At 45.8% G+C, this 24,899-nt stretch overlaps 1 protein-coding gene across 1 annotated transcript in view; it reads right to left on the bottom strand.

Annotated features, from left to right (window-relative positions):
• Positions 1-7,876: 7,876 nt before the first annotated feature.
• Positions 7,877-24,899, bottom strand: part of camta1a (calmodulin binding transcription activator 1a) — a 1,011,609-nt gene continuing 994,586 nt past the window's right edge. The window contains exons 22-29 of the mRNA XM_063208398.1: positions 23,859-24,049; positions 21,934-22,240; positions 19,353-19,424; positions 16,647-16,667; positions 14,621-14,814; positions 11,955-12,029; positions 10,626-10,656; positions 7,877-7,909 (exon numbers count right to left, since the gene is read on the bottom strand). Of these exons, the coding sequence (XP_063064468.1) occupies positions 7,877-7,909; positions 10,626-10,656; positions 11,955-12,029; positions 14,621-14,814; positions 16,647-16,667; positions 19,353-19,424; positions 21,934-22,240; positions 23,859-24,049 (924 nt within the window). The remainder of the gene's footprint in view (positions 7,910-10,625; positions 10,657-11,954; positions 12,030-14,620; positions 14,815-16,646; positions 16,668-19,352; positions 19,425-21,933; positions 22,241-23,858; positions 24,050-24,899) is intronic.

Here is a 24,899-nt window from a genome sequence, read left to right as displayed (position 1 = left end):
TAAAAAGACAGCAGGAGAACAGAACGGGAAGAGTCAAAGAAAAAGGAAAGAGGAAGAAGAGAAAGAGGGCTACAACATAAACGAGAGACAGACAGAGAAAAAGACAGTGAGAGGAAGAGAATAGCAAAAGAGAGGGTAAGAGGAAAAGAGAGAGAGAATGAGAGGAAAGGAGATCTAACACTAGTCATCTTACATGCAAGGTGTTGGACGACCCCCACTACCTGGTACAAAAGTGGGGCTGAATAGTCTTTTTTTTCCGGGTGTATTTTTATTTTTTTTCATTCTTTTTATATATTTTTTGAATCGATGAAACGTGCAGCTCTGTAAAGGGTGGCATAATAATTGCTATCCATAAACTACTGAGAACTATTCCTGCAATACTGGCATTTGCATAAGTGTAGGTCAACTATGAGGGGCCCCCCAATTTGGTTTTGGGTTTCGGGGTTTGAGTTTTCCAGAAGAATCTACAGGTCTCCACGTCATAAGAAGAATAAAAAACAAGGGTTTATTGCTCAGTGTCCATGAGTGGAAAATGTTTGTGTCAGATGTAGAGATGCACCGGATCCTGATTTTTAGGATCCTGCCAGATACCGGATCCACTGCTTAAGATCCTGCCGGATCCGGAACCGGATACCGGATCCTACGAAAGGGTTGAAACACATAGCCAACTCGCACACGTGGGCCCTTTTTATTACGTTGGCGCAAACTATTTTAAGACTCATTGGCTTACTGCCACACTGCCTTCAACGGCCGCTTCCAAAGGGCTTTCACTCCATGAATTGGGGTTGTGAAAGACTGACTGAAAAGCCTAGGCTACGTTAAAAGTAAAGATGCCCCAGATCCTGATTTTTAGGTAACTGCCGGATACCGGATCCACTGCTTAAGATCCTGCCGGATCCGGATAGTCTGAAAAACCCTATTATCCTGCCGGATCCGGAACCGGATCTTGGATCCTGTACATCTCCAGTCAGATGTGATGTGCTGTTTTCTTGTTTTTTTTTTTTTGTCGTTTCCATATACTCTGTTCCTCCCACATGCCAATGCAGGCGGGAGTCGAGGGTGCTCGACCCTAACTACAACTAAACAGCAAGAGAGGCAGTTTGAATTTACAACCCTGTACAACGTGATGGCCACGTACGTAAGCAGTGAACATCTAGTAAGCTGATCTGCAGTAATACCAATGTGAAGTCAATTACCTGGCGAAGTCTACGTATGTCAGTGGCTTCAAATGAGTATTTTACATCAACAAACACAGCCTTTAAAATGACAAGTGACAGTAAAAATGCCTTGAAGCATGTGACACTTTTCTCACATGCACTGCTTAGTATGCACTGAAACCTTTGTAGTGTGCACGCAAAACATTCTTATGAGCACCAGGAACATTCTATTCAGGGCTTTGTGTGCGCACAAGACCGCTTTAGGTACGGCCCGAGAAACCCTTCAGGGATATTTTTAATTAGTCATTTAGTTGTCGTTTAATACGTCATTTTAAGGGCTCCATGCACTGCCTAATGTGTGCACATTAGTGAAGATCACAGGGCTCCATCAGGGAGTTTGATATTTTTGAAAGCTGGACAACAATATCCAGGGCTGCTGCCAACTTTGGCCGAGCCTAGGGAAAAGTCATCTGAGAGCCCCCTCCCCCATCCAATGCATACAATGTAATGAGGACCCAATTCTGGGCCCCTTATCTCCCTGGGCCCAGGACAAGTGGCCCTTTCATCCCTCACCTGTCGGCTTCCCCTGACAATATCACACAACTACTCATCTACTGCATGGCAGTGCTTGGCTGCTGTGAAATACACATAGTAGTAGAAACTCCAGAATCTCCTTATCTCTATTGAAACAGTAGATGTTAGTACATATCGGTTATGGCTCAATGGTGAGAACGCTGGCCTTTAGATCAGAGGGTTGCAGGTTCAAATCCCACCCTTACCATCCCCTTTCATCCATGGCTTGAATTGCCCTTGAGCAAGGCGGCATCTAACCTCACATTGCTCCAGGGCCTGTAACCAATACCCTGTACCTGAACAATGGTGAGTCGCTTTGGATAAAAAGCGTCAGCTAAATGTAATGTAATGAGGTCAGATGTCTCTGGGATAATAGATAACCCATAAAGGTTATTGCCCATACCCTAGACTGCCCTGTCCTCCACAAAATGTGAATTACTGTCATTTCAGGTGCACAGTCACCCAGCCCTGTCATTGTATATGACCAGAATAAAATCATACGGGTCACTGAAAAGTGATGATGTGAAATGTGATATTTCTGTGCAGAGTGCCGAAATAGGAATCGTCTTCTTGCCAAAATGTGGGAAGGCTAATGGTTCATGATAATACTGCTTTCCACAGGGGTATAGTCTGCATTATGCATTACATTATTGGACATAATTGTGCATACATTATTCGCCGTTTCATATACTGCACATTTCATACCACTATTTTAGAGAGAGAGAGAGAGAGAGAGAGAGAGAGAGAGAGAGAGATTGAGATAGAGATAGGGCTTCCGCACACCGGCTCCGACAAAGTGCTGAGCACTGCTCCGCAAAAGTTCGATTCCATTGTTTTCAGTAGAACCCCGCACACTGGCGCCGATGTCCGCGGACATTCGCCGATGTCGGATAGCGATTAGAGACAAGTTCTTTTGTCTGTGCTGCCCATTGACTATCAATGCTATGTTCGTGTGAAATTGGGTTTGGGGGTCGGAATTGTGTCAGAAGCGAAAGTGCTCCGCAGTGCTGTCAGAGCCGGTGTTCGGAAGCCCATAGAAAGAGAGAGAGTGTGTGTATTGGCCTCATAATCATACTGCAGATCAGCCTACTTTGAATCGGAAAAAGAAGAACAAGTGTAGAAAAAAAGAAAGGAAGTCATGTTTTGCATTCCCGAGAGAGGCGCGGCGTGGGCTCATTTAAAGAATGGGGGAACACACTGCTGAAGGGGGATTACCAGCAAGCTGATTGGTCTAGCCAAGGGGATCCTCGAGTCGGTGACAAGACTCCTCTCCTGTGTCCTGTTCCATTTCCTGTCTGCACCCCCACCCATCTCCCGACACCCATCCCCACCCTTCCCCTCCGCCACATCTCCCCTGTATCCGCCCTCGCACTCGCCCCCCACCACTCATTTTGACACCCTGAGAGAACTAAAAAACACCAGAGGGAGGCTGGCAACTCCATACAATATGATGAGACCTGTCTCATGCTTGTGTGCATGTGTGTGTGTGTGTGTGTGTGTGTGTGTGTGTGTGTGTGTGTGTGTGTGTGCGTGCGAGTACTGACCAAGCTGCCTCTGTTATACATGTGTTTGTGTGTGCCTGAGTGTATGTGTGTGTGTGTGTGTGCGTGTGCGTGTGTGAGTGTGAGTGTGTGTGTGCGTATGTGTGTGTGTGTGACTCTCCTTTGGTAAACTGTAAGGATCCTTTGACCTGCTGAGGATCTAAATGATATGTCTTATGGGGTTCGGGACAACTGAAGCTAAGGCATTGTACATAAATCAACCAACTAAACAAATAAATAAACAAAAAAATAACAATATGATCAATAATAAATTCATACTTGCCCTGTAATCGTGAATACTCTTCGGGTGCTAAGTGTATACTATCTACGTATTGTTTTTGCTAGTTTTGTTTTTCTTGTTTTATAAGTTTCTGCGCTTCTCTACCATTAGAAAACAAGCCTCCATCTTTTTCAAAATAAAAGTCCCCTGACACGTAGTAAATCTGTAATCCTCTGCTGCACGGAACACCAGATCTTCTACAAGTCTACCTGGCTACCGATTTCTATAAAGTTAGCATGCTTCAGGTGCGTCTTCAGCCACCCAGGGTTCTATGTACTTGTACTGTTACTTGTACCATGCAAGCATAATAAGACCTCCCTCCAGCTGCCACAGCAGTGCCACAGCATAGTAGTGACATCCTAAACCTCTAGTGGACCGATGAAGGCAAGGTGAGAGTCATGATGAAGGATGTCCATGTGTCGTTTGTGTATGTGTGTGTGTGCATGTGTGTGCAGGTGTGTGTGTGTGTGGTTCACAGCGAATGGCACACAGGTGGATGGCTGAGTGATAGCACATACCGAAAGTGTGGCCAAATGAAAATAAGTCAGTAAGGGAGGTTGTAAAACACAAACAAAAGGACGAGGGGTTGTGTTGTCAGACATTATGTGCTGGGCCTGGATAGATTCTAGAAGAGAGATTTGAAGCCGAATTAGCTAAAGTAGCTATATTAGCTAACTAAATTGGACTAAATTAGCACAGTTACATGCAAACAATATTCCAATTCTAAATGTGCTGGTGGTTGTATTCAGTTTGCGCACGAGTTGTGTAAACTCTTAACTCATTCCGAATGTGGCCGTGTTCCGAGAATAGGCCAGTTGTAGAACTCTACTCCATACATGTAAACGGAATACTCAAGAACTTGTTGTAAACTGAATTCTGACAAAATTTGAAACCGGAATATTCTGTGCATGTAACGGCGCTCAATGAATTTTATTCCACCAGTGTGCTACCGTGTGTGTGTGTGTGTGTGTGTGTGTGTGTGTGTGTGTGTGTGTGTGTGTGTGTGTGTGTGTGTGTGTGTGTGTGTGTGTGTGTGTGTGTGTGTGTGTGTGTGTGTGTGTGTGTGTGTCAGAATAGCATGCTAACTGAAGTAGGCTTCCCATAGCCTTGATGCAGGTTGATTAGGCACTTCCCACACTCCAGACCAAAAATGATACGATGCGTACAAAGTCTCCAACAGACACAGAGCACTTTACATTTGGATGTTAAAAATAAACATACAAAAAAATTGCATAATGATGATAACAACAACAAAAACAGACACAGAATCATAACAATGAACATGTAGAACACAGGGTAGTCTTTTTCCATACTTTCCAAAACACAAACAAAAATACATTTTAGGCAGGATGCCATTGTGGTAGCACGCTGGCTTTCACATTACCATGTTCTCATGGCATTGTTGTATATGTGAATAAAGCATCATTACTTCCCTTGAAACGTTGTTGCAACTGTACGTGAACCTCACATGACTGGCACATTGCCAGTTGACAGATAAACGTGTGGTAGAACGTGGTAGAAAATTAAACATGTTGAGTTGACAGTAATAATGTCACATCTCCATTTCTTAGCACCATTCTATGGTCAGGCCTTTCCTACGGGTCTTGTTCATACGTTTCTTTTATATAGCCTATAAAAAAAATAATTCTTGATGTATGCATAATTGACTGACACACCATGCAGCTTAGACAGATATACACACACGGTAAACTAGTTACGATGATTAAGAGTGTGTCTTTTGATGCTATATGAACTTTTCACATCTTCTTCTTCCAGATGACATAATTAATGCCAATTTGTCTGAGATCTGTCTGTTACACAGGCCAATGGGCTTTTGCATGGAGCCACTGATGGTAAGAAATGGATATGTTAGAAACTTTGTTGCTTTTGAAAGATGAAAGTTGCTTTTGAGAAACCCATTCTCGTCGCGAAGACTGTAGATTGTTTGGTAGATTTGTCTCGAATTGTGACTGTGTTTTGTCATTTGATTATCTGTTAAGCAAAGATTAACTTAATTCTGTTGTTAAGCAGTATAGCATTCACATTACTTGGCACCATTGGCAAAATATTCTTGGTAGCCCCAAAATAAAATGGATATAAAGAAAACAAAATGTAAACATAACCTTTAACCTTAAGATCATTTCACTGTTTTTTTCCTAACGCTAAATACAGTATTTTGTAATCATTATCTTTTTGCAGTAAGGACATGCTTTAGCAAAATGTTCTCATCTAGAACATTTGAAATAAAATAAAATACTTAATAGTGAAATAGTCTGAATCATTGTACAGAGCATATCAGCTAATGCTTCAAGTCCATTGTTGTACCTTTGTTCATGTCTTCATGCATGTGTCTCAGTTTATCCCAGATATGTACACTATGTACAAACAATACAACCACACTTCAGAGGCATTCAAAGAAAACTATACAAATATTCAGTTTTATGTTTGTTTTGCGGTACCTGTTTCTTTTCCACATTTTGCAATGAATAAAATAATATATTTCTAAAATACAATCCTGTTCGGATAAATGTTTTTTTTTGTTCTTTGCGAACCTGCAACCTTTCCATATGTACACAAATCACTCAGTTGTTCAAAAATATGGATTTGTCTAACCACTACCGAGGGACTAGCCGTCCTTTGAGAACTTCTAAGACATCAAGGCAATATGTGTGTTCTTTCGCTTCACATGATCCTCACTGGGTTGTGAAGTTCAAACATAACCCTTGACAATGAACAGATCGACAATGAATAAAACACAACTGATTTGCCGTCAGGGGATGTGTTTGCATGACATAAGGCCAATTGGATATGACAAGTTACACACATAACGCATGTTACGTTGACGTCTGAATAAGTTTGGGTACACTGTGTTGACACCTGATTAAGTTGGGCTATTCCATGTTGACATCTACATAAGTTGAGGAACACCATGTCGACGTCAGAATAAGCTGACGAAGACTATGATGTCGTCTATATACTGTATGTTGAGGTACACTATGTTGTCGTCTAAATAATTGGGGGTACACACGCACTCCGTAAGCTGTGGGAGAGGTGTTGACCACACTAAATCCCTGCTGAGAAGGGGGGTTCCATGACAAGGGAATTGCCTGATCCGAAACAACCATAGGACTAAAGACCACATTAAGAAGCATGCCACACAGACAACACAGACCTGAGAGCATGCAGCTTCCACCTGTTTTGTAGGTTCTCCTAAATGTTTTTTTTTGTCAAACAAAGATCCAGTGCATGTGCACTGTATGAAAATACGCATACGAACGCACGAACACGCACTTACACGCGCACAGGCTGGCACAGATGTCAACCATGACAACATCTTAATTGTGGTGTCAAAGTCAAGTCAAAGACTAAAGAAGACAGACTGATCAGAAAACAAGACAACAATTTAAACACCCTTTCCCTCCCCAAAACTTTAACAATATAGTATAATTTGTTATCAGGCAGTTCAAAATAATGACCTCAGTCCAATTTGATTTTCCTCAGACGTAGCGAACAGTGTCTACTACTGTAAAAACCTTTTCTACATTCATGTGATGTTCTGACCTACTGTGTCAACAAAGGACTTGAGATGAGAACAATGTCTGATCATTTTCACAACATGCTATAATATATATTTTTCCGTTTGGTGTGTGTAAAAATGGGGTTTGAATGACTGATATTTCGTGGTTCCTTCTCGGTATTTGACAGAACCAATAACTCACCGAAAAAAACACAAAACACACACATTGAGCCTGGTCTCTGTCTACATTCTCCAGTTGATTCCATGGCTTCATTTGGTTTATTGTTTTTTTCCCGGCATTCGGTGTCCTTAACTGTGTCCTCTGTCCTTTGTTTATGTCCTCTGTTCTTGGTTGTGTGATTCCCATGATGTTCCAGGTCCTATACAGTATCCATATACTACTATGTAGTCATGCTTCCAACAAAGAAACCCCCCCAAAAACCAACAAATAAATCCATGAGCAAAGTGCAAAAAATGCCATGAAGCGAATGTCCTTCCTTTCATCAAGTCTCCTCTTTGCAAAGTTCTTTTTTTTTAATTCACAAAAGTTGCCTTTTCCCTCCTAAAGAAAGATAGAGGAGATATGAAAAAATGTGGGTTGAATATGTACTCGCTTTAGGAGAATCTACAGTACCATAGTAGTAATAGTTGCATTGTTCACTCTAAGTAATCATTTCACTTTTTCGGCTTCATTTTGTTTTTTCTTCCTTCAGTTGAAAAACGTCTCTGGTTCAAAGGGAGTAACTGAAAAGGGAGGGCTCTGGGGAGGTGGTATCACATTGTGAGTGGGCTCTTCGTCTGTAGGCTCTCATGTTCCTTGGCCTTTCTCAAGTCTTTCACTCTGGAGGGACACAGAACAACAGACACATACGTCGTTTTTAAGGAAATTCAAAACAAACACACACACACACACACACACACACACACACACACACACACACACACACACACACACACACACACACACACACACACACACACACACACACACACACACACACACACACACACACACACACATCGTTTTTGAGGAAGTTGAAAGCAAACACGCTCGCACTATTCAGGCATCAACACATAGCATAGCCTAACTATTTTGATGACACCCCCATACACTTTTCCAGTTCAATTCCTCTCATTTATAAAGCAGCCAAAAGCACAGAGTATGTAACGTATGTAATGTATGTTATGCAATGCTGACTTCCTCTTAATCACTTATCACTGATCGCAAAATTGCTCCTATACGTTTGCTTTTAAAATAATGGCAATGACAAAGTAATAAAAGTAATACGAATGGCTGTGTGACTGACTTCATTTAATCGCCATCTAATCATTTGTGGGACTGAATTCAACTAATTTCCAAGTCATAACACATCTCTAAATACTCTGTAATGCTGTAGCGGTGTAAAACAATGACGCAACCCAGGGTTGTGTAAATAAAAATGACAGTCTGTTACTTCACAGCCTTTCAGATAAGGATAAGTAGTAGAAGGAACTCACAACCCCTCAGCCACGGCTGAACTCTTCTTCTTGTCTCATTACAAACCCAAGTGGCTCACTTACTGTACGGTTATATGGAAATAGAGACTTTTCTCTTCTCCCTTTACAGACTGACAGAATGATGCTTTGTCAACTGGCCTATATAAGTGTAATTCTTTTATGCCCCAATGTGCTAGTTCTCTCTGCTCCCTTGAGTCTGTGCAGTGTTCAATATTCTAGGTTCACAAAAGAAGGACTTGAAGTTGATAAAGAACAATGGAAATCTACAAAAAAATATTTCCAAGTCCCGGAAATACTCTACATTTGGCATCCCCATCAGTATCATCTTCGTCAAATTAAACTACAATATACATATATTCCTGACTGTGTGACATTTTGACAAAAGATTGGACTTCCTCTAAAAGACTAAACACAATGTCTTTTTTGTGCCATTTCTTTTTAAGCTCGACACCAATAAGATGTAACATTGCACAAATTTCAATTCACACTCCATAACATGCCAGTGACACTGTTACCCTCGGAAACCACATTCACCCAAAACAGGAAGTGACATCATTTGGAGCATGCCTACGAGCTCAGGAAAGCAAGGCCCATAGTTGTCACCAGGCATGCAACATGGCCACGGAGTAACAACTACCTCTTAGGGCACTAACATCTTCATGATGGCACAACCAAACAAAAACAAGGAAAGGAAGAAAAAGAGAGAAAACGAAAAACTCAGTGATGAGACGATGAAAGATGAAAGACTGTCCTTTCTGTGAAGAGAGTGATGAATAGAAAGAAAGAAAGAAAGAAAGAAAGAAAGAGAATGAAAGAAAGACAGGAAGATAAATATGTAGTAAGACAGGCAAACAGATAGAAAGAAAGATATGCTTGTGAGTGAACATTGTTTTAGTGTTGTGGTTTAGATCGTCATTCATGGGCAGTGGTTAGTCAGAGACATACAGTACAGTAAAGAGATCAAGCTAGTGTACAGCTGCTCTTCCAGCCAGAGTCACTGCAGTCCTCATGTGCTCCGGAGGCAGCCGACATGCAAGCAGGCAGCAGGCAAGAGTGATGGAGGAGAAGAGAGCAGAGGAGAAGAGAGGAGAGGAGAGAAGAAGAGAGAGAGAGTGAGAGTTGGAGGAGGAGGAGAGCAGAGGAGAAGAGATGAGAGGAGAGAAGGAGAGAGAAGGAGAGTTGGAGAACGAGAAGACAGAGAAACAGGCAAAGGTGATGGAGGAGGAGAGCAGAAGAGATGAGAGGAGAGAAGGAGAGGGGGTGCGAGAATTGGAGAACAAGAAGACAGAGCAAGCGGTACCAGCGATGGAGGAGACGAGGAGAAGAGAAGAGAGGGGAGGAGAGAAGGTGAAGGGAAGAGAGAGAGCGAGAGTTTGGAGAATGACAGGGGTTCACATAGAGGGTTGACATAGAGCAACAGGCAACATCGATGGAGGAAAATAGGAGGGGAGAGGAATGGGGAGGAGAAGAGAAGAGAAGAGGGAAGAGGAGATGAGAGGAGATGAGGGAAGAGGAGATGATAGGAGATGAGAGGAGAGCAGAGGAGAGGAGAGGGAGCAAAAGCTGGGCGAGAGTGGTGGTAAAGGCCAATGGCAATAGAGAAGAGTCTGAGAGGAATAATAGGAGAAGGGATTTAAAGAGAGATAGAAGAGGAGGAGGAGGAGGAGGAGGAGGAGGAGGAGGAGGAGAAGGAGGATGGATAATAGGACAGAGAATAAGGAGAAGTCAAACGAGCTGAGAGATGTATGCAAAGGGAAAGGGAAGCGGACTCACAGAGTAACTATATAGTTTCAAGACTGAGCAAGAGAGAGCATGACAACTGAGAGACAACTAGGGAGAGGAGGAGAGACAAGAAGACACAGAAGGGGAGATGTATGGTGGGAGGGAAGGAAGAAAAGAGTGAGAAGAGAGAGAAAGAGAAAGAGAGAGAGAGAGAGAGAGAGAGAGAGAGAGAGAGAGAGAGAGAGAGAGAGAGAGAGAGAGAGAGAGAGAGAGAGAGAGAGAGAGAGAGAGAAGATGAAAGTTCGAGCACAAACTTGGGTTGCACAGGCTGCACTCACCCGCTTGAACAGTCTATGGTCCATCAAAGGGCTTAGCAGTAACAGTAAAACAACACATCTATTAGCACACAGTAAGGGGCTGTGAGGGAGGTGGGGAGGTGGGAGGTGGGTGGTGATGTGATTGGAACAGTGGACGATGGGGAAAGGGAACAGGAAGGGGACGAAGGGCTCCTGCAAAGGTGTGCACAGCCCTTGCATGGTTATCACCAGACCTAATCACAAGTGAGATAAGTGCTGGAGACCTGCCTACTGTAAATCCCGTAGGGGGTGTGTGGCTTACGATTGACAAAGGCTGTTTGTGGCTGTGCGTTATGAATCATTTGGCGTACGTAGCCATAGCCAATCGTGTCAGTTGTATCTATTCAAACTAACTGCCGTCAATTTCATCAGTCACATTTCCACGCCTCCCTGCTCTCTAATTGGAGAGAGACAGGGACCATGATCTGGTACCCTTGCTGAGGGTAGACACCATGCTGTCTTTCAGATCGGAACGATTGTGCAAAGCAGTATGGGATTTCCCAGGCTAGCACAATCCGTAATTGCTGTCTTGACCCTACCACCCCTATCTGAAAAAAGGAAACGGATCAGAAACTGCTTATGTGCATTCATGACCTCTTGACCCTTGACCCCTAGTATATTAACCTCCATTTCCCAAGGTCATGTGGTGAGTTCCTGAAGTCAGAGGTCAATGTTGTTGTTTGCAATATTGGAAAATGCACATTTTGTATTGAGCACAGTTTGTGTACAAGTTATCCTTAATTGCCGGCTCATAAAGTATGACATTGTCTATGTAAATTTGTAGTGAAATTTGCCTTCCCGGGGGCCCCACAGCAACCTGTAATCTAGGGGCCCCAGGCCATATGAATCCGGCCATGTCCGTAGGCTGCCGTAGTAAGGCGTGGTCTGTGTGACGGTCTGACGTTTTTGCTTCTGTTTTGCTTTTGGCAACGGTGTGCAGTTCAGATGACTCAGTTGCACCTTACTCACCCTGACTTATTGAGGCCATGTAGGGGCGATACATACGTGCTTGTTGCCGGTGTGTGTTTGTGTGTGTGTTTCTGCTTGAGTTGACCTCTCCTATTTCAACGTTTTTGCACAGGTGTGCAAATGTGAATACTTTCTACTTCCAAGAGCGTGAATGTGCAGTATCAGCTTAACTCCACATGTATATTTGTCCGCTGCATTTATCTGTGTTTGTTATTTCTGTGTGTGTCTCCATGTATGTGCCCTTGTGTGTGTGTGTGCGCGTTCAGTGTAAAGGGACAAGTCACAGCAGTATTAGTGTCATTGCAGGCTTTCTCCCACAGAGGGCACTGTGGAGGTGTTTACCTGTGGCGACAGCGGCGCAGAAACCTCATGATCTTACGCGCGGCCTGGTCCTGCCTCTTAGTGAGCAGACTGTTCCTGTAATGAGAGAGGAGAGGAGAGGAGAGGAGAGGAGAGGAGAGGAGAGGAGAGGAGAGGAGAGGAGGTTGTGAGAAGAGAAGAGAAGAGAAGAGAAGAGAAGAGAAGAGAAGAGAAGAGAGGAGAGGAGAACAGAAGAGAGGAGAGAAGAGAAGAGAAGAGAAGAGAAGAGAAGAGAAGAGAAGAGAAGAGAAGAGAAGAGAAGAGAAGGGAAGAGAAGAGAAGAGAAGAGAAGAGAAGAGAAGAGAAGAGAAGAGAAGAGAAGAGAAGAGAAGAGGAGAGGAGAGGATAGGAGAGGAGAGAAGAGGAGAGCAGTGCAGAGGAGAGGAGAGGAGAGAAGAGAAGAGAAGAGAAGAGGAGAGGAGAGGAGAGAAGAGGAGAGCAGTGCAGAGGAGAGGAGAGGAGAGGAGAGAGGATAGCAGAGCAGAGGAGAGCAGAGCAGAGCAGAAGACAGGAGAGGAGAGCAGAGAAAAATGAAGAAGAACAGAATAAATGAAAGAAGGAGGAGTAAAAAAGAGAAAGTAAGGACAGAGAGAGAGAGAGAGAGAGAGAGAGAGAGAGAGAGAGAGAAAGAGAAAGAAAGAGAGAATGAGAGACAGAAAGAGAGAGAGAGAGAGAGAGGGGGGCGGAAGAGAGAAAGAGAAAGAGAAAGAAAGAGAGAATGAGAGAGAGAGAGAGAAAGAGAGAGAAAGGGGTAGAGTATTAGCGGTGGTGGCTAGCCGTAGTGCCCCACTAATCATCTCCTGCCAGGAATGTCCAGGCTGCACTGCACCACCAGATGCACACAGACAGAGGCATTTCCTTAAGCCTGGCTCAAACTACACAACTATCGCGCCGATTCTTGGCTGAAAACCCCCCTTACGACAATCGCTGGAACGTTACCCCCAGGACCATCGCAAGTGATTGTCGGGAAAGATTTCCTCGTCGTGAGCGACGTTCTAATATAGAACTTTGGCAGCTCAAAGAGTCGCCGATCGCAAATCGTAGAAATCAAACAGTGTTTGATATTTGCGACTGGAAATAGAACGTCGGGCATTGTCTCGGTGGCTGCGAGCAGCGACAAGATTGACAGTTGCGATTCTCTTCTAGTGTGCGGTGCACCCCGACGCCAAAATCGGACACACAATTGCTAGTCGTGTAGTTTGAGCCTGGCTTTATTAGCTGGCAGCAGCGCTCCTGTGCCATGCAGCGGGCGGAGCGCAGGGCAAAAGCTTTCACATGGTAATTACTACAGTGTTGCCACCGCTTAGGACTTTTATCGAGGAGGCAAGGGTGCTGAATACACTGTATACATGGTTTTTTTTTGTTTATGAACACAGTGTTGTGAGGAGGGCCAAGACACCGGCAGCCAACCATGTGAGCTCATTTTTCGACAGACAACGGTTTCCAACAATCAGAGGTTGAGTTGTGCGCAGCCAGGGTTGTGCAGCCAGGGGAAAACAAAAATTGAGAACCCATGTATAGTAAAAGCCCATCTTGGAAACTCACACTCCCATTGTCATTGTGACAATGCACTCCGCAGCACACAAGTGCACACTGCACGCAGCGAAATTGCCTTTATGCCGCACCCATGCAAGGGGGCAGGCCCCAATGCCACCCCAAGGGAGCAGTGCGGCAGGATGGTACCATGCTCAGGCTACCTCAGTCACGGAGGGTCGGGAGTTGAACTGGCAACCTTTCGGCCACAAGTCTGACGGTAGGGACACATAGGAGGCGAAGCAAGGCGAAGCGAAGAGAGGCGAAATCCAACCGTCATCAGGTCGTCGCGGCGAATCAAATGGAATGGAACAGCTATATTGTTGATTTGATTGGGCCGTGGCAGGCGAATTCGCTCCTCATTTGCATAACATTAAACTTTCTTTAATAATTTCGCTTCGCTTCGCTCCTGTTCGCTTGCCATCGCTTGCCTTCGCCTCGCCATCGCTTGCCTTCGCCTCTCTCATAGGAATGAATGGCAAAGTTCGCAAATTCGCGTGTATGTGTCCCTACCGTGACGCTGTAACCGCTTACCATGATGACTGTTCTACACCAGCGCAGCAGTGATGACTGGGTAAGTATTATACTGAGCTTGTAATGTAATAATAATGTAACATCAATGCTGCCCTCTCTCCCTCACCTAAGCTAGGTACACCAGGGCGGCGGTGGCAACTGGTTAACTATTACACTGAGCTTGTAATGTAATGATAATGTAATAAAATATCCATATTATGGAATGCAATGGCAATGTAATGCAATGCAATGTGATAACAATGCTCATCTGAGCTTGTGCTGCACTAGGGAGGTGGTGTAAGATAATAATAATGTAATGTAACCTAATGTAATCTAACTAAAACGGCTTCTAATTTATTCTCTTGAATATGGTTCAATATGCATAATGTCCGTCTGATGTTATCATGAGTTTGTCTTTACAGGACGAAACCTGTTGGGTTTGTGTGTATGATCTGTGGGAGAATCTTTTCAAGTGCCAGAATTGAAGTGTATAGTTTGTAGTCTGTGTTGAGAACTGAAATTGGCCTGCATGATCCGCATCCTGACCTAATGCAATGTAATATCAATGTAATGTCATGTAAATAACAATGCTCCCCCCTCACCTGAGCTTGTGCTGCACCAGAGCGGCAGTGCGGCGGTGCGGCCGCTGGCGTCCGAGCTCCTTGTAGCTGCGGTAGTACTGCTGGATCAGCATGGCTGCCCGCCGGCTCTGCTGGAACTTCTTCTGCTCGTGGTAGCTGCGGAACTTGCTCTGGATTAGGATGGCGGCCTGCGTCATCTTCTTATAAAGTGCATACTGGGAGAGGAGAGGAGAGCAGAGGAGAGGAGATGAGACACGGTAGCAATGTACGTTGCATTTCCCTTAGCTGATGCTTTTTTGGGGGCGTTTAGCGCCTTTTTTAAATAATAGGACAGTGTAAAGATACAAGGGGACATTAAAGGGGTATACCACTATTTTGGGGCTTAATACAGTTAAAACAAGCCAACAATTTTAACTGTATTAAGCCCCAAAATAGTGACATACCCCTTTAATGGGAGAGAGAGATGGGGTAGGGCTGGGAAATGACCCAGTCCGGGCCTGATCCTGGGTCCCCAACTATAATACAGGTGTCTACGTGATGCGCCACAGCACCCCCCCCCCCCCCAGCTGATACTTGTATCCAAATTACGAAAAATTGCTGCAGGGTATGAGTTACAGTCCCTGGAACAATGTGGGTAAGGTACTGTACATCGCACACGGGCACTTCTGACATACCCTCATGGTTAGGACCACATTTAAATGTGTTAATCCCTGACCTTCAAACCAACTCTCTAACCTTTAGTTAGTAGAACATGGCTTGCCACGTAAATATGGAGGGTTGAGGACGGAGAGGGTTAGAGAGTGAGGGTTGAGGAGAGAGGAAATGAAGGCGGCAGAGTGAGCGTTGACTGAAGGAAATAGGAGATGGCAAGGAGGGAGGGAAGGAGGGAGAGGGCAAGAGTAAAGAGGAAGAGAAGAGGTAGGGACAAAACACAGCAGATAATAGGGAGAGGAGAGGGGGAAGGAGAGAGAGAAGGAGAGAGGGGGAAGGGGAGGAGTAGGAGACTGACAGGTATATAAGAGAGAAGGGGGAGGGTGAAAGGGAGATAGAGGGAGAAGAGAAAGATGAGGAGAGATGAAATATGGTGATGGTAGAAGAATGAAAGTAACAGAGAGGAGGATGGAAGAGGAAGAGGAGGCACAGGTGAAGGTGAAAGTGTAGGACAGGGATGTCAAACTCAAATTGACTGGGGCCCAAAATTTAAAAAGTAATGGGCCGAACTCAGTATTTATTTAAAATAATTGGGACTGGGGGTGCATATACTTAATATTCATAGTTAACACACACACACTCTCTCTCTCTCTCTCACACACACACACACACACACACACACACACACACACACACACACACACACACACACACACACACACACACACACACACACACACACACACACACACACACACACACACACACACACACACACTCACTTATTGTATTGTTGTATTGTGTGTGTGAGCTGTTTCATCGGCCTGGGCCCCTTCACATTCCTCTGACACACAAAAATTCATATTCAAGTGTCGTTGCGCTATACATCAATGGTGTACAGTATTGCCTCTTTTCCACTGCAGATTTTCTGGTAGGCATACAGCTCGACACAACGTGACTTGGGCGCCACTTTTTGCTTTCCGATTGAGCTGTATCGTGCCTATTCGGAAAGCAAGAAGTGGCGGCTGGTGGAGCTGTGGATCTACCAGGACCTGCAGTGGAAAAGAGGCATTTGTGGGCCAAATACACATTTGATATGATGTCTCTGACCAAATAAAAGGACTCCCCGGGCCATATCCGGCTGACTTGGTCTGATTTGACATCCCTGGTGTGGGTTGGGTTGCAGGGGTGAACGAGTGACATGGGGATATTGAGGCGTGAAATATGGAAGAAGGAAAGAGTGATAGGTGGTTTTGGAGAGGGTAGCAGAGGAGGGACGTGAAAAGGAAAATGACTTATTGCTGTTATCAACAGAGTCAAAGTAGACAGCCTTGTAACAGGGGACATGCTTTTAGGAGCAATATAAACCGGACAGACAATAGGCAAGAGATGTTACCTTCAAGGCTATCCATGTTAGCTTGTAAAAAAGAGAGAGAGAGAGAGAGAGAGATGAGAGATGAGGGGAGAGGCACCGACCGCCACATAAAAGTTAACACATAAGGTTTGAAATACACAACAACATGCTCGGGCCCCTCTCAGGAAGAGCTTTTTAAGTATCCAAAGCCAAACCCCAGAGGATCGATAGATATGCAGGCTACATGAAACATTCATGACTACAACATCCTGGAGGCTTGCATTTTGCACAGGGGCGTTAAGTATACCTCCGCAGCCCCCGTGAGGCAGGGGGGCCCATACGAGGCGGGGGCCCCACATGACCCCTTGACTTGAAGAAACGGGCCGCCTCCACATGATATTAGGCCCTCTTTTTTCGTTCGGGGGCCCATTCTTGGTAGCTTGCAGGGGGGACTGAAGTACTTGCATTACATTACACCAGTGCCTTCAGGGGGTTTAAAATGAATGTGGCCAAGGTGCAGACAGGCTGGATGCACACAGGGCAACACACTGCCACGTGAAACCAACACCGATTCACATAACAGCAGTGGTCTTACTGCCTACACTACAGTGCAGTGCCACTTGAGGAGCATTGTGGGGTTCACCCTTTCTTGCAGAGCCTTTACTATTAAATACATAGCTTGTTATTGCCAAAGTGTGTGTGTGAGCGTGTGTGTGTGTGTGTGAGCGTGTGTGTGTGAGCGTGTGTCTGTGTGTGTGTGTGTGTGTGTGTGTGTGTGTGTGTGTGTGTGTGTGTGTGTGTGTGTGTGTGTGTGTGTGTGTGTGTGTGTGTGTGTGCGTGCATGTGTTTGTGTGTGCGTGAAAGTGTGGCATACAGTATAGGGAACAATGAGAGACTATAAGATTAGGTTAAGAAACCAAAAGTCTAAAAAAGGCAAGGATGAATGATGCGTGCGTACTGTATGTGTGTGCGTGCATGTGCGTGCGTATTTCAGGAGGGTAAATGAGGGAAGAGCTTCTTTCAAATCGGTATGCATCTACAAAGGCAGCTTACCTTAGCTTGCCTTACTCATCGCCGTGCGTCACTAGCCAGGAACTCTTTAAAACAGTACATCTACAACAACAACTGCCTGGGTTGTAAATCTGGAGGTGGTTGTTACTCTCCGACTGTCAACTACTGTATGCCTGGTAATGATGTGGCCTGTGTGAGTGATCTGACTGCAGGTGTACAGCTCTAAGTGCAGGAACCAATGGTACTCCAGAGAGTCACAAAGATACACTCTCAACACACTTGCAGTGATGGTTCGTGGTGCGTAAGGCCTGGGTCTATGGGAACGTGTCTCGGGACCACATTGGAAGAGCACTCGATTGATTGACCTTCTATGTTAAACCATTTAAGCCTGATGCTGTGTGTATATGCTGCATTGACCTAGGCACAAAGCAAGACACTGCATTCAGGCTCTTGAGATTTGATTTTTGTTGTTGAAAATGTGGGTATGTTAGAGCTTAATAAACACATTCTGATGCAAGATGAGGGTCCTAGCTTTTAAATGCAACTTATTTCATAAAATGTTTGTTATAGGAGCGCTTCCTGGACCCAAACAGTCAATAATTTGAGGTGCTCTTTGGATGGAAAAATGCTGAAAAAAGGCTTTTCATTTTGATAGACGAGGATGCCTTGGTATTTCTCTTTTTGCAACTTATTTCATGTTTTTATGTGCTTCGCAGGCTGAAATATTTAGGTTTTTATAGGCTGAGGGCACCTTTTCCCAAAATATGGCTTAGGCATTCAGCAGGTGTTGTGTGCAGGTGCCTTGGGCTTATATGGGTTAACAGAGCAGTGCAATCTGTCATAAATAAAAATAACAATAACTGAGTGAGTTATGAGAGTTCATATAAAACTAACTCTGTAACATCTACCATACAGATGATTCTAGACCAACATGTTACAGAATTTGTTTTATATGAACACTCAGTTATTGTTCTTTTTACGTATGCTAGAAATGGCTGAAAGTAGGGCTTTGTGAGGTTCTACTCATCGATTCCTGTAGTGGAGTAGGTCAAAAGTACTTTATTTTTCCTTAAGGATTGTAATTTAAGGAACCACTATGTATAATGCTGCTGTCGCCACTACTACTACTCATTGAGAGTACTCTCAATGCTACTACTACAATTGAATCATTGAACATTTCATATGCGCCTTGAGACTTGCTGTTGCTTCTGTTAACCACTGATTCTACTACTACTACTACTACTACTACTACTACTACTACTACTACTACTACTACCGCTACTACTACCGCTACTACTACTACTACTACTACTACTACCACTTCTACTACTACTACTACTACTACTACTACTACTACTACTACTACTACTACTACTACTACTACTACTACTACTAAGGAGTCATTGAGCATTTCAGATGTGCACAGAGAGGTGACTGGGACATCAGGGAGACCTGAAGGTGAGGTGAGGATACAGAATTGAGGGGTTCATGCCCGCTCTGTGATCCTGGGCACAGCTAGATAAAGGGGGCAGATTTGCGTCCCCATGACATTGTATATTGAGTGGAGGGCCCTTTTGGATGTTTTTTGCCCTTGGCCCAGCCAAAGGCTGTCAGTTGCTCTGGAGCTGTTATAGGGTGGTGGGTGGGGGTGTAGACATGTAAGTCAAGGAATTGGATGTGGATTGGATGTGTGTTCAGACAGGGATCAGACAGGGATTCATGGGGTTGTGGACATACCTGTTTATACTTCCTGTAACATCTCTGAACGACGGCAGCGGCCACTTCCTGTTGCTCTCGCAGCGGTCGGCCCTGTGGGGGGGAAGGAACATAGAGGTCAAAGGTCAGTAGATAGCAGGAAGTAGGTTCACATTTCACAGCCGGTCACCTTCCTCTCCTGCCGTCAATCCTCTCCTCAGGACCGGACATCATCCAGCTCAGAAGCCCACACACCGGAACTGCAGAGGAGGGCTTGGAGAGAGAGAGAGAGAGAGAGAGAGAGAGAGAGAGAGAGAGAGAGAGAGAGAGAGAGAGAGAGAGAGAGAGAGAGAGAGAGAGAGAGAGAGAGAGAGAAAGAAACAGACAGATACACATACATGGCGGAGACATGAGATTGGAAGAGAGGAGGGTCACACAGATGGGGGCGACATGTAGAGTTATACATAAATAGATGAAGAGGTGGAGAGGGAGAGAGAGAGAGAGAGAGAGAGAGAGAGATTGAGGGAGAGAGAGAGAGAGATTGAGGGAGAGAGAGAGAGCTAATGAGGTGCTGCAAGGTGTAAGACAGACAGGGACAATGGGAGGTAAAAAAAGACAGTGTGACGGAGAGAGAGAGAAAGGGAATGAGAATGAGAGTGAGAGAAAAAGTAACCTCATATGAGAGACAGAGAAGGAAAAAAGTCAGACAGACAGAGAGAGGAAAGATTGGAAGAGAGACCTAGGAACAGACTAAAGCACACAGAGAGAAAGAAAGAGAGAGGGAGAGAGAGAGAAAGCGATAGTGACAGAGAGAGGGAGAGAGAGAGAGAGAGAGAGAGAGAGAGAGAGAGAGAGAGAGAGAGAGAGAGAGAGAGAGAGCAGACAGCAAGAGTGAGAGAGAGCGATAGCAACAAAAGACAGAGAGAGAGAGAGAGAGATAGCGACAGAGGGAGAGCAAGAGAGAGACAGATAGATAGACAGTTCCGAGGGCCGTGCCAGCATTCCGGCTCCGAGTCACCTGGCAGGAGCTGGAGAACAGATGCCCCGAAAGGACAGGGAACAGTTTGAGATGTGGAAAGTCATTATGCAAGACCGCAGGGGGGGAGCGAGGGAACGAGAGAAAGAGAGAGAGGGAGAGAGAGAGAGAGAGAGAGAGAGAGAGAGAGAGAGAGAGAGAGAGAGAGAGAGAGAGAGAGCAGGAGAGAGAAGAGGAGAGGAGAGAGAGAGAGAGAGAGCAGGGCAGACAAGAGGAGAGGAGAGGAGAGGAGAGGAGAGGAGAGGAGAGGAGAGGAGAGGAGAGGAGAGGAGAGGAGAGGAGAGGAGAGGAGAGGAGATGAGATGAAGAGAGGAGAGGAGATGAAGAGAGGAGAGGAGAGGAGAGCAGAGGAGGACAGAGTAGCAGCATCCATCCACAAAGCCTGGCGACGGAAAGAGAGAGGGCAGAGCAGAGCAGAGGAGAGGAGAGAAGAAGAGAGGAGGAGGAGGGGAGAGGCGAGCGTGGCATTGCAGGCTCCATCCGCAATAGCCTGCAATACCACAGTGGTTGGGGTGGCAAGGGGAGAGGAGAAAAGGGGAGAGTGGAGAAGAGGAGGGGAGAGGAGGGGAGGGGAGAGCAGCGTGGAGGAGAAGAGAGGCTACAGTACACAGTAGGCGCAATCGTTTCCTTTAAGCCAGGCCATGCAGGGATGCAGGCTCTCATTGGCAACCTTTCCCATGCGTGAGCCATGAGGACTGGAGAAACTTACGGTGTGTGTGTGTGTGTGTGTGTGTGTGTGTGTGTGTGTGTGTGTGTGTGTGTGTGTGTGTGTGTGTGTGTGTGTGTGTGTGTGTGTGTGTGTGTGTGTGAGTGTGTTTGTGTGCGTGTGTGTATGTGTGTGCACGCCGGTTTGTATTCTCTGAGAGAAAGAAAGAAAGAGTAAGAGAGAGAGAGTTGCTGTTTGAGAGTCTGCACAGTGTGTGTGTGTGTGTGTGTGCGTGTGTGTGTGTGTCTGTTTTGTAGAACACTGCGCATCAACTTTCCCCTTCAAAGTAGCTACTAAATAAAATAGCAGAGAGAGAAGCTGTGCGGATGACACATACACCCTGGACTCCTCACCTACACTTCACTTCACTTCCTGGTCATCAAATAGATTTGCCCACTCAGCAACATCTCTCTTTCTCTCTCTCTCTCTCTCTTACATTCTCTCTCTCTTTCTCTCTCTCTCTCTCTCTCTTTCTCTCTCTCTCTCTCGCACGCACACACACACACATACACGCTCGCACGTGCGCACACAACACACAACACCACAACACTGCACAACATGGACATATACACACTCCTACAGTGTGCTGCACGCACGCACGCACGCACGCACGCACGCATGCACGCACGCACACACATACACACACACACAGAATACGAATACAGTACCTGAGATTGTGCACAACATGTAATTTCTGGAAAGTTGTCATTTTAGGTGTGGATGTTGGGGGACATGTCCATACCACTTTTTAAACAGGCCCCAACCACAAACATAATGGAAAAAGTAGCATACCCAGGCAATTTGCCATATCAATGCCCCCACCACTTTCAAAGACAAACCTACACCGTTGCCCGAGACCCTGGCGTTACGTGTGGCGGTACCTTGCACTTGCGGAAGGCGGTCTGCACCAGGCGCGCGGCCTCGTACAGCTCCCTCTGCTCGGGGTCGGACAGCGTCAGCTGGGCCAGGTCACGCTCCACCTTGCTGTTGGAGGCGCTCAGGAACTCGCTCCACTCGGCGGGGGATGGCAGGCTTCCTCCACCTCCCCCTCCACCACCTCCCCCTCCTCCTCCTCCTCCTCCTCCTCCAGCGGCAGGCTTCTCCAGGGGCGACACGTTGTGCAGGGGGGACCCTCCCGGACTCAGGCCCGGGTTGGATGAGGGCGTCAGGGGCTCGCTGTACAGCGACCTGGTGGGTTACAGACACGCAAAAACACATACAAAATTGTGGTGTTCAGTTCGGTTGTAGAATCAAAATGAACGGCAAGCAACATTTGTTTGTACAATGTCGCAAAGTGTGTACTCATAGTAGAGTATAGTAGAGTAAAGTAGAGCAGAGTACGTAGAGTAAGGATATACTCATAGTCCTTGAGGAAATGAAGGAACACGTACACTTACTATTGGCTACTGCAATATTAGGTAGCCCATCTGCAGTATATACGTATTGTATTTCTCTTTTTTTAAAGATACTTTTTGGTCTTTTTGAATTTATTTATGATAGGACTGTGAAGGTGGTGACAGGAAGCAAGTGGGGAGAGAGAGACGGGGAAGGGCCGGTAAAGGAATCGAACCCGGGTCAGCCGCATGGTAGACGAGTGCCCTACTGGTTGGCCAAGGCAGGGCCACGTACTGTATTTCTCATCACATGTAACATAGAGCCATTAAACAAAGTACAGTTCACAAAATTAATATGTGAGCTTCTCTATGCTCATGTTTAACTATGCAAGGAATGCAGTGGTGGGCACAGACATAATGGATTTGCTTTTAATGACTGCTTTTAAGCTTTAATAGCTTCGTAACCTTATCGTGTGAAATACCAACTCTATTAGATCTTAAATTGTCTGCTCCTAAGTACTTGTATCTCCATCCAATCAAACATGCATAGTTAAGGTTTTCTGAAGGTAATAGACAGTGCTCCGATTTAACATGGAGCTATGGAAACAATTCTTTCACCTCAGCGCATTAAAGTGTAACGTGACTTTTACAGCAATTAACCAGAACGAGGAATTGATCTCTTTACGGTCCAGTCATTTATTTCCCCCATATATATAATTCATACATACTCCACAAAGCACACCTCCTTCACAGCTCCCTTCCCACCAATTAACCCCTTTAAGTCAAGTCAGTTGTTATTAAAATAAAAGGGCAATGACTAAGTCTTAACTGGCTTTACCAAAGTTTCTCTGTTAAATACCAATAACAGCGCATCGTTTCAGAAGATAGAATAATAACCACAAGAGACCATTACACCTACACAATGTTGTTGAAGTCCCAGAATAAATTAGAATAAAGAAGAGTAAAGAGCTGACTAAAGTCAATCAGAAATCAATGTACTGTAACTGGCAGCTGGGAATTACCGGCAAGGCCATATTAATCTGGCCATAACATAAACACACTACATTATTGTACTTTCAAACTCTCTCTGTTTTCGCAACACACACCACAATGCGAGACAGGATTTTAATATTAGTGCATAAGTAGGCTACGGGAAGTGCAAACAGATGCATTATTAAGTGTGTTGACATGCATCCCCTTTAATGTGTACATGGCCTAAAGTAACTGGTGCCTGGTAGTGGGTACTGCCAACCAACATCGCCCATTTCAATGTTTTTTTCATGCTACCACAAGATTTACGGTCTGTTAGTTCCTGTTCGGCTGCCCATTAGTCTGCTGAAGGACTTAGTACCAGAAAATGCTGCCCAAACAGTAATGGCGGCGCCCATTGCAGTGTTGCAGTTACCCGCCCAATTGGACTGCTTGGGATAGCCCCTTGTTGCAACTGTGGATAACGAGGTGCAATATCTCACCGGAGGTGTATGATGCTGGGAAGGTGCTCGGCGTCGCCCAGGTAACTGGCGAGCCAGCTCATGGTGCTGCTGACCCCGGAGCCCGCGGCGTCCAGGGGCACGGTGGCGGCGTCCGCGGGGGAGAAGTTGTCCTGCTTGATGCGCTCCGGGGTGGCCTCGATGATGTGCTCCGCCAACGTCATCATGTTCGCCTGGAGGGGGTGGGGGGTGATGGGGGCAGAGAATGGGAGGCAAGGGGGGAAGAGAATGGGGGGCAAGGGGGGTGGTTACTTAATAATTCTACTAATAATAGATCAGTTTTATATAGCGCTTTTTCTAGGTACTCAAAGCCGCTTTACAGAAAATTCATACAATAGCACACACACACCCACCCACACACGCACGCACGCACGCACGCACGGCACAGCACAGCAGGAGTGGAGGGAGTGTATGGTGATGGGGGTGAGTAGGGGCAAGGGTGTGGAGGCAACGAGGGATGGGCAGTAGGGGGGGGGGGCAAAGGGGACAAGGGTGGGAGACAATTTGAGGGTGGGACAATGTGTTGTGTGTGTGTGTGTATGTGTGTGTGTGTGTGTGTGGACAGGGGGTGGTGTGGCGCTGCATGGGCATGGGGTGAGAGGAAGTGGCAATGGGGGTGGGGTAGATGGAGAATTTGCATGCAATGGAATGCCAATAGTGGATGGGGGAGGGCCGATAGTGGTTGAGGTGGGCATGTTGGAGCAATGGGGGAGTGGAGCAGGAGCAGTGGCAGGCGAGATGCCATTGGGGTTTTGAGTCACGTGGGAGTGAGGGGGCAAAGAGAAGGAGGTGGGGAGGAGGCGGGGTGAGGGGTAGAGCAATAATGGTGGAGGTGGGCATGTTGTAGCAATGGAGGAGGTGGGCATGTTGGAGCAACGGGAGTAATGCCAGATGCCATTGGGGTCGGGAGTCACGTGGGAGTGGGGGGTAGGGCCGGTTTTACCAATATACCACACTAGGCAGTTTCCTAGGGCCCCATCAAATTTGCCCATTGTAGGGGGGCCCTACCAGTGAGTGAGCCCC

The sequence above is a fragment of the Engraulis encrasicolus genome, chromosome 10 (assembly GCF_034702125.1).
Source record: "Engraulis encrasicolus isolate BLACKSEA-1 chromosome 10, IST_EnEncr_1.0, whole genome shotgun sequence".
Classification (NCBI taxonomy): domain Eukaryota; kingdom Metazoa; phylum Chordata; class Actinopteri; order Clupeiformes; family Engraulidae; genus Engraulis; species Engraulis encrasicolus.
This window is presented reverse-complemented; position numbering and strand designations above follow the sequence as displayed.